At 35.1% G+C, this 10,489-nt stretch overlaps 1 protein-coding gene across 4 annotated transcripts; it reads right to left on the bottom strand.

The window, feature by feature from the left end:
• Positions 1-245: 245 nt before the first annotated feature.
• On the bottom strand, positions 246-9,129 carry LOC145230124 (UTP--glucose-1-phosphate uridylyltransferase-like). Of its 4 annotated transcripts, none has more exons than XM_080095502.1 (12): positions 8,808-9,129; positions 5,650-5,855; positions 5,485-5,592; positions 4,573-4,758; positions 4,140-4,273; positions 3,307-3,506; positions 2,721-2,812; positions 2,324-2,521; positions 1,850-1,928; positions 1,113-1,279; positions 909-1,013; positions 246-700 (listed from the first exon to the last, which is right to left on the bottom strand). In XM_080095502.1, exons 1-12 carry the CDS (start codon positions 8,992-8,994, stop codon positions 593-595), a joined length of 1,770 nt encoding a protein of 589 aa, XP_079951628.1. In that variant the 5' UTR covers positions 8,995-9,129; the 3' UTR covers positions 246-592. The 4 variants fall into 4 exon arrangements, with proteins under 4 accessions (XP_079951628.1, XP_079951637.1, XP_079951643.1 ...); XM_080095511.1 differs by lacking the exon at positions 8,808-9,129 and adding an exon at positions 6,931-7,092; XM_080095517.1 differs by lacking the exon at positions 8,808-9,129 and adding an exon at positions 6,100-6,261.
• Between the last annotated feature and the right edge of the window lie 1,360 nt (positions 9,130-10,489).

Raw genomic sequence — 10,489 nt, 5'->3', positions numbered from 1 at the left:
TACGATTTATAAACGAAAGTTTTCAAGCATGTAGATGCAATGTACAGGTCACATTTTCGAGCAGGAGCCCATAACATCTTAATTAGCCCCTTTGTATTGAGCAATATTCCATATCGTATAATGGTGCAGATAAGCAAATATATATTTGTTGGGTTATTGGGATTTGTTGGGTAATTTTTGTTTGCGTTGGGTAATTTTTGTTTTGCGTTTGTTCAGCATTGCATTGAACAAGAATTCGACGACGCTTTGCACTTTCGGGTTTATTTATGTCTTTGTCCATTGTAAAAAAAGTTGCTTGACCCTTGACAAAGACCATAAAACGCTGGGGATGTTTTTTTCCAAGTAAAGGGATTGTTCAAACCACCGTTTTTTGTGACTATTTATTGCCACAACAAGTATTTTGCATCAATAGTTGTTGTGTAATCGAAACCACTGAAAATTGAATCAACTTTAGCATGCCTGGATGCATGCACGAACGATAAAGATATCACACATCTTAATATAAATGATTAAAATCGAACAACCACCAGCCAAATCGACAGGCTGCGATGAAAGGCAACATATAAGATTTCTATAGACTGTATAGCACCATCTAGTGGTCAAGAATTCTCAGATTGCCAGAGACAATTTTGTTTTCAAGGAAAGCTCCTGACGGGATGTCAATTCTTTCACCATGGTTGGCAATAATGATAACTGTGCCCTGAAAATAATAGATTTTGTAAGTTACTGTAAATAACACTTTTCTCATAATCACAAAAATATTTTATATTACTATTTGTAAAAGAACCGAGCCAATAACCTATACCCAGCTGCACTGATGAGACCTTATAGGTCGAAACAGTGTGCACCGTCTGCAGCGTATTTTAGATGATCAATGTGTACTATCTGTGTCAAATTCATAAGCTTACCTTCAGTGTGACATTGTTTCCAAAAGTGACGTCACCACTAACAGTTAAATGATCAAGTTCAAGCATATCAGGAATATTTTGGAATCTTCCCATAAATTTGTGGATCTGTAGAAAAAAAAAATTATAATCCTTGCTAAAAGACAACTCAACAAAGACATTAAAAAAAATCATTATACACAGTGGTATCACACAATTTTAGTTTACCTTTGAAAAATGTTCATCACCCAATTTAATAAGTGGGGTGGTTGGGAATTGACGTTTTTTGCTCATCATCATTGAGCCATGCTGAAGTTCATACAAGTTACTCATCACAAGTAACAAATCAGAAGTTTTCTTTACTGGAAGAAACCTGCTTCTTGGAACATTTATGCCTAAAAAGTAAATGATTGTCAGAATAAAGGTGAATGTCTAATAGAAAAATATTAACAGCAAAAATACTATCTTGTGTTTAACAAATCAACCACCAACATATGACACAGTAATAACTAAAAAGCGGTGTAATGGGATCCAAAAGTGTGCTTGTAATTTTATAAGCTAGTGGCACATGTGTCAGGGAAGCCAACAAAAAACACAAAAAGTTGTTTAAAAAATCTAGTTCTAACTTTTATGTGATGAATGAGAATAATTTTAGCAAGAAATAAGATATAAATGAGATTTTAGCACTATCATGCACATTCTGCCATAAACGCCTAAAACATGGGATGACTCTGCAAAAAAAAACTATTTCTCAGCACGATTTTTTTGTTCAAGTACTGTTCCAGTTCACACATCACAGAGAAACATTCTTTGACATTTAGATCATTATTATTCAGGAAATAATTTAATCAGATCATCATGATCCAACTTTAGTAACTTTTAGAATGAATAAAATGAAGTCATCCTGGTTTTGACATGTCCAGTATTTGCATGTTGTTGGGATATTTTTATTTTAAGAAACTTACCAACAGCATTTGCAAAGTTTTTCACTCCAGCACCACAAGCAGTTTCCAACTGAATTACATTTGTTCCATTCTGCAACCGCTGAAAAAACAGAGATTGATTGAAGAGGTTCAAAATACATGTTTGAAAAATATTTTTGCTGTGTTGACCCAATAGTATTACATTGATTTAGGTTTTGTTTACATGCATAATAATTTAATAATAACAATTCATTGTGACAATAAGGCATAAAAACAGAGCTACAAAACCTGACTGTAGAAAAATGCTAACACAACAGTGAAGCAAAAAGGCAATGATAAAAAGCGAAGCACTGAATATGCTGTACATACAGTGTGCTAACACAAAACAGGTAACAACCCAACTTCAATATTATTAATACACTTTTAAAATTGAAAAATCTTGAACCACCGAGGATATAAACACAAACAATATCTAAAGTAGCAGGTATAATAATTAGTTTCTGGTTTAATACTTACTTTGTTGTTGACTATCACTTCCATGTTCATCTCCCCACTGTTAACCAATTTTGCTACAGTTGGCATATGCATCCACAAGTTGTTTGTGTTGAAAATTTTAAACTTGGATACACTCTTGAATTCATCAACATTTTCTTTTGGTACTTGGGCAATTTCAAGAAGTCTAAGTTTGCCATTGTAATCAATTAAAGTTCCTCCCTAAAATATAACAGTGTGTTGTTTAGCCATAGAGATAAAGCAAAGCAGTTTCGAATGAAAAAGAACAAAAAATGGGTACAAAACAGTATGTACCAGTTTTAAGAAAGGTTACCCACAATAAACCTTGACTGTTGTTTGACAAGGCATCAGCAAATGGTAAGAAATAACAGTATTAGTCAAATTACTAGCTGATAAATACCTTAACATCGGCCCTTGTTTTATCTGTCACTTCCATCACAAAATCACAAGGCTTTTGTCCTTCAGGTGGATTTACCATCATGTTTAAAATGTCTGGTAAATTTAGTGTTAAGAAAGAATCAACTTTTTACAATGTGCTTCGGTCCTATTCAGATACAATGTGTGCATAATGGTTTACCATTATTAGTAAAATTAATAGAGATGGATTGGGACAGCACTGAAGATCTGAGTTTTTCAAATGAGGCACTTCTAAATTTGAGGAATAAACAACTATTTTCTTGTATTTGACATATTATAGCCGTTAAACTGGGCAAGTTACAGATGTTGGTTGCAAACCAAAAAACGTTGCAGTTTCAGCTAATCTTTAGTTTTACATTCGTTTGTAAAAATAAGCTGAAGTTTAAGTTGGAAATATGACCTGTAAAGTTGACAAAAGGCCCAATTTTAATGATTTTGTATTGTATATATAGCATTGACTATTAGTATAATTAGTAGGAATAAAAATGTTTAGAATTGTTAAGGGAGTAATTCGTCAAAAAAGGTTTGGGAATCATAGGAGTAATTTATGCACAAAAAGTAAAGGATACGAAGATCAACAGTGGCTCCGAGATTGTCGATGTTTGAAACAAACATAAACTCTTTTCCTTGTTTTACGAAAGCCTCAAGCAGGCCAGATTTGACAATGCACTCGTACACATCACCGTGGCCAGGGGGGTACCAAGCTTCCAGTGGATCATCACAAGATTGTGGGATTGGAAGTAAGGTTTCTTTGTTGATTCTTGGGTATCTAAAAATGTCCTATGTTAACAGAGTTGCATTCCAAAATCGCCATATCATATGTGTAAATTTTGAGGTTGCAATCATATCATCATGATACATTATATTATCATGTATGCATGAAAAAAAAACTTAACAGCAAAATTGGTTAAATATTTACAGTAGCATATAACTTGGTGTATGAAGAAATAAAACAGAATAAAAAAGAACCAAAATTTTGAGCTATATTGAACCACATTAACCATGAAACGCTGTTTATCAACAATGGAGAAAAGTTAAAATCCCCTCTTTATACAGAACAAACAGGCATATAATGTATTGCCCACAAGAGTTTATGCCAGTGCTTCCTAAAAACTGCGTAGGTGGCAATTTCATTTAATGATAAATTATATGGGTTCCCATTTTTTTTTCGATGCCTGACACTTCAGTGTAAAAGTTTTTTTGAGTTTTTAACTTATGAACTCTTGCAGCAAGATATAATACTTGACAAGTAGCTCTCAGTGATGTTTAAAAACTTCTGGTAATGAAAAAAGTGTGCAAAATAGGGTCACAACATATTCGTAACTAATTTATGTTTAGTTTTGGGTTGCTGCAAAAAAGGTTGTAAAGAACTGTCCTATACAAAAGTTTTCAAATTTCTTACCTGTTTTGGTTAAAAGTATGAATCTTCACTTGGCATGAATGGTATTTTCTCAAAATCATGTTTGTATCATCATGGGTGTTAAACGAATTCATAAGGACAAGTGGGACATCCGCTTGATAACGCTTGTTTAACGACTGCAAAAAATATATTTAGCTTAAGTGTATATTTGCAAGCCTTACAAATCTTAGTGATAGGTCATCAGTTCTAACTCAGGATCAACCAAAACTGCCATGCTTAGTTAAGTGGAGACATTTCCACAATATTGCTTCACTGTGCGTTTTGGGTAATTATGCATCATACATATATGATAGAACAATACTTACCACTGTTTGATTTTGATTAAAACTGCAGGTACAAAATGGACTTAGGGAGTAGGCAATAATTTAGTTTAGTATTGGACTTAAATTTGTTTGGAATCGCACAGTCTTCTTACCTCAATTTGCTGGACTGTCAGGTCAAGAAAAGTGAGTCCACTCCTAACTGAGATCAAACTTTTGGGTCCCACACATCCCATGCTAGTCCCAAGACCTCCATTCAATTTCACAACAACCAATTTGCTAAGAAGATCCTTCTCTGAACATGAAAGTTCACAAGAGGAAATGTCACGGTAGGATTTAATCTAAAACAACAAGAAAGCAGGTTATTTTTAAGCAGTGTAATATAGCGATAAAGTTTTGCATTATATGTTCATTCAAAGCTGGTTTTCAAAGCTAAAAGTAAGCAAGCTGCAGAGAGTCACTGATAAGCAAACTGCAGACAGTGCAAAAAGTACAAACAGTGCCAACTGTGCAAACGGTTTCAAACATGTAATGCTACACCAGTAAAGTTGATGACAAGACATTGACCATATAAGCTAGTATGGCCAGACAGCACTGGAATACATGTAAAAGAACTTGTAACAAGCACTGTACTGTGTTTGTCATCATATTTTCAATAGCCTAACTAAAGCATTATTTTGTTTTGCAATTCAGATCAAAATGCGAGTTTAGTAACTGAAAACGGTTTGCTAGATTCAACATACGACTTGTTTCAACAACAAACAAGAAGATGCAAATAATTGGGAGACAAATATTCTTTGGAAAGTCAGTCACATGATTTCACAAGTTAACATGCGTAATTTAAGAAGGTGACGAAAGCAGAATCACATCCAGGTGACAAGCAAAGTCCAATATGTAGCAACAAGATTATGGATCAACGTATTTATCTTTCTCTAGATTGCAGTTTAGTAATAACATTTTTACTTCTTTGCTCTTATCTACCAAGCAACAAGCTGTATGATTTTAAGTTTAAAGTATTGTTTATCTCTCTCTATTTGCCACTAATGAGTGAATATTTAACTACTTACATATCCTTCTGGTGGTGATTTGATTTCACTCCATACAACAGATGGTCCAGTCTTAAGAAGAAATCTCTTAAAAAGCTTTTCAAAGTTTTCAAAATCTTTTTTTACTCCCTGCAAATGCACATAGGTTAACAACTCGGCCGGGGCAAAATTTAAATTGCAACTTACATCACGATTTTCGGTGTCGGCTGTTTTTCCCAAGCGGTCAAGTTCATGCCTCAAAGCAGACTTTGCGTCATTCTTCATTAGTTGTTGGAATTCCATGATACTTTGTGTTCGCTCCAAATGTGCACCTCGGGGACTGGATGGAATTTGAGGATCAGAAAATAAAAGTTCCCAATCAACGTAGTTTGTTGATGATTGGCGATTGATTCCTACAAAACATCGAATTTTTAATTGAGGCCTAAGTATATTTAATACTAAAATCTACCATAAAGCATTCATGCAGACCAACAAAAAACGCACAGTCATAGATATGTAGATTTTAAAGTGTGTTGTACGGATAAATGATTTCAAGTTGCGTTTATTTTACAATTTACCTGAAAAAACACAGATGCGGAATGCAGAGAAATCTCACAAAAATGGAAGTTATTCGAATTTGCAAGATAACTAACTTACCGATTTATGCAGGACAAAAACGCTAAACAAAATACCCCCAAAACTGTCTACGTGACGCTGCGCACTTTTGCTAACGAACAGACCACAGAAGAAATAGCAGACCAACGCAAACCACAATTCCACAACTCATTTGCCCAACGCAACCTTCTTTCCACTGACCCTTATTTGTAATCACTCAAGCGTAAATTTATCTAGCACATGGGAATGTCCCTTACTGATAACAATTCTTTTCCATTTAGCGCCGATTTTTATTTATTTCAAGCATTTTCACAGCTATGACATCAATTCGTCAATGTATTTGCTTACATTTAACTACTCATTACTAAAAATTAATAGAATGATTATCACTGTTTGTAGAAGTTGTCTATAGATTGCGGCATGACGGAATATTTTTGTACAACCTTTTCTTGGATGCGGGTATTATTTTTTGTGCGATGTGTGATGTAATTAAATTAACTGAACATTAGGTGTGCTAAACAGGTTTGTGTAACGGGCCACAAAAGGCATTCATAAGCAATGGATTATACGAGTTCAAATCAGTCGCAACGGCCAAAGAAAAAAACTTGATGAAGATTGGTTGAGTTTCCCACAAGAATGCCGACCACAGAAACGTTTAATGCGATTATCATTTAATCTGATTAAATTTTCAACAAGAAACTTCGAATATCCTAACATTCATCCGGTTTATAACATCGTCAGGTTTTAATCTCCGAAGAAAAGATGTATAGCCGGGAATGCTACATGCAAATTTATCTACCAAAGCAATAAGTTTGCCAAACACCAATGTTTTTTTGAGCAAAATTGTCACGCTAAATAAAACTCATAACTTACCAAGCATTGTTATTTTTCTTGAATTCTCGCAAATAAATATATATCTTAACTATTCAAAGCAAAACTATAGCTTTATTGTTTGAAATATTTAAATTTCTGAATTTGCTACCAACTATAGTCAAGTCCGAATTCTGACAACGGCAGATTTTCCACAAACACGTATGCCGGGCCGTGCTTATATATCGTAGAAAGTTTTGTAGCCCCGGGATATGAAGCGAGTTGTCTGTAAATGCGACGGAATTACATGACTGGTTTAACAGCATACTACCGTTATTGTCAGTAATCGTTGGAAGTTGTTTTTTTGCAGACACGTATATAGGTAAACTTTTCACCTAGTATAACAATTATTCCGCCCCTGGGCCTGTTTTACACCTGTTTTCCCACACAAGTTTTACTTTTGACTTCCAAACATCGAGTTTTACGACTTTTTTGACATATATTCACACCTACTTTAGTTAGTTTTGATGCCATATAATTAAAGGCTTGATAATGTATTTTTATTATTTGTTGTTGATTTGAACATCAAATATCAAAATGTGTATATTACGTAAATTTCAGTTTATATGTACTTGAATTGTAGTTAAAATCGAAAGAATGAAACTCAAGCGATCTTTCGGTCAATTAAGTTGTGGTTAACAGAGCGTGATAGCAAGGTAAAATCAACCAATCAAACTGGTCGGCGTACGCGCCAACACCACCGGAAAAACCAGATTTTCCTCCAAAGCAATAATCTTAGCCTTGACTTGCTGTTATTGGCTGGTTTGGTGGGCGTGTCCTTGTACTGGGTAATGAATGTTTACTAATTGAACGTGTTCAAGGTAACCTATATGAAAACTGGTTCGTTATTAACATTATTGTCGCCTAACTACCCTAATGACTCGGCGTGAATAAAAAAGTTTGTGATTATATATGTCTGGTTAGTACGAGGACTGGTAAATATCACATACTATGTCGGCAATTTTGTTTTTGACGTAGTTATAAGAATAAGGTATCGAATTCGTATGTTGTCATGAATAAAAGAACTTAAAATTGCACTAACAGACAGTACTTTAAGATGTGTACAACTACCTGCGGTTTTGTCAAAGGCGAGACACAATACATTTCCTGCACGTATAGGTCAAGTGCTTAAAAGGCGCATTTTTTGTGTGATAAGGAAGAAAGCAACCTGATAATTCATCTCATGCGTTTGTTTGTCATCATAATACCTAATTGCTTAGCTGTGTCTAACTCTAAATCATCACATTGTTTTACCCGTACATTCAGGACAATTGCTTCCTGGGCAAATCACTTGATACTACTGCATATATACAGCAACGCAAAATTATAACAACTGTACTCACATATGGCATTGTGTAATATTATTTCTAAAGAAATGCTAATCTTTTAATAAATACGCTGGACTATGTAGTGGTTTAAGGCTGCTTTGTTGACCAAACGTTTAGGCAATTACCTATTATGTCATAATTATTCATACAATAGAGTTAATACAGCGTTTCACAACCGGGTGCACATAGTTTGCCAATGAACCATAGAGCTAGGCCAAATTCTTAGTGCTCGACTTAATCAGCAAGTAGAAGAAGAAAACTGCCCGTTTGGTTCGTAAAAGTTTGCCAGCAAATCTGGTTGACTGGAATACTTTAATACTCTTTACAACAATGCCTGTTTGTTTCGCAACAAGCAAAAAGTGATGGAGTCTTGTTATGTCGGTAAGTCAGTGAGCAATGGCATGCGATTTTTAACGCCCTGTCTAGGGCTCTAGGCAACAACATTAAAAAGGCTTAAACCACTGGGCTAAACCAAACATACTTGTCAAGATAGTTATAAAATTGATTTGCGTACAACGAAAAACAGTAATACACATTTGGTATATAACTAACCTGTCGGATCAAAAACCCCTGCGTTTTCGTTGTGTTTTGACTCCACTTTTACCGTCTTTTCAGTCACATGTTCTGCAAGCTTGTTACAAGGCAAATCAGTTCTCGTTGGACTGTAACCGTTTACACGCTCCTTCGATTCCCCGTTTAACATGACTGGTTGTTTGCCTTCCATTCCTTTAGTCAACATTGTAAAGTCTGAATCGGCGCTCCTAAAACCCCTAAACAAGCTACAGATACTGTATGTGTGACAAAAAGCAGTATTAGCCTGCTTTGGTTTCGACCTAAATTCCAGCAATCTAATGATACGCGCCTAACCACACGTTATATTCTCACACTAATGTGATTTAATACGACAAACAGGCACCTATGTAATCCGCAGTACCGTATCAGTCTGGCGATTTTCAACAAAAACAAGTTATCGATCAAGCATTGTTTACGTCAAATTGAATCAACGGATATTGCCTTGACAGAGAGCTTGTTTGCAACAACAATTCAATAACGCAATAACATTTTGCCGGTTGTTGTGAAAATTGCGCTACTTTAACGTCAACATAATTTTTGCTACCGACCAGGCTGACATAACTAAGCACTGAAGTTTGAATGTAAAATTTGGGTGAAAATCTTTATTTACGTCAAAAATGGGAGACGCCTGAAAAATCAACAGACTTGGGCGGCATTTAAAAGCAAGTGCAAATAAATTGGGTCTTCGCCCCTTGCGTAAATGACATGAATAAAGCGTGACGCCCGTAAAGAGAATTGATGTTTGGAAGACGCTCAATTGCTCATCCCGTGAATTTAAGAAGTGCTGCTTGTAAATAAATATAAATTTCGTATTGCCAGTATCAAGGACTTTTAGTAAGGAAATTGTTCAAGTGTTTAACATCAATTCACATTACACTTAGTGACCACGTTGTGCGGTCAAACTCAGAAGTGAATTCTTCAGATTTTGCACTATTTTATCAGATATAATGAAACGTCTTTGTCAACTTGCGACTGGTGAAGCAAGGCACGGGCCTTTAGGTTTCCAATTATGGAGTTCAAAGGCGGAATCTGAAAGGCCCGTCTTTGTCTTAAAATATAGCCTATGTTGTTAATGCAAGCAAACCAATTTATCAGACCTCGTAAAAATATGATACACAAACTACAAAATGAGTTGCAGGCAACGTGACTCGTGTTTAGTAGATACTATAGTATGTGTTATAACACTGGTAATCCGCAACGTAATCCGCAATTGCTCGGTTGGAAAACTATTCGTTTTAATTTCATGTCATAATAAAATTGACTAAAACTACTATTGCACCTAACCGGTACTGAATGTTCTTCTGATGGAATTTAAGTTTGAAACTAAACCTCGTGCTCTCAATACAAGTGAAAATAACCCTTCAAATCTTTTAAAACGTGTTAGCTCAACAAAACACATAACAGTTTAAGAAAACGTTGCCCGCGTTTTGTTGATACGACGATTAGTAATTTATTCCGTTTGCGCATTGGTCAACTGCGAAACTTGAGACCGCAGTGGTTCTTAACCTAAGGGAAATTTTCAACGGTGGAAAAACATGTTCATGCAGAGAGAAATTATTTAAGTCAAGTACCTGAATTGTAAGTTTCAGTTTTACTTTCTTATCTAAGATCATAAAGCTGATCATTTAGTAAAGTGTTTTAATCGAGTTAGAAACATTATT

Source organism: Phallusia mammillata, chromosome 1 (genome assembly GCF_965637545.1).
Source record: "Phallusia mammillata chromosome 1, kaPhaMamm4.hap1.1, whole genome shotgun sequence".
NCBI classification, from domain to species: Eukaryota; Metazoa; Chordata; class Ascidiacea; order Phlebobranchia; family Ascidiidae; genus Phallusia; species Phallusia mammillata.
This window is presented reverse-complemented; position numbering and strand designations above follow the sequence as displayed.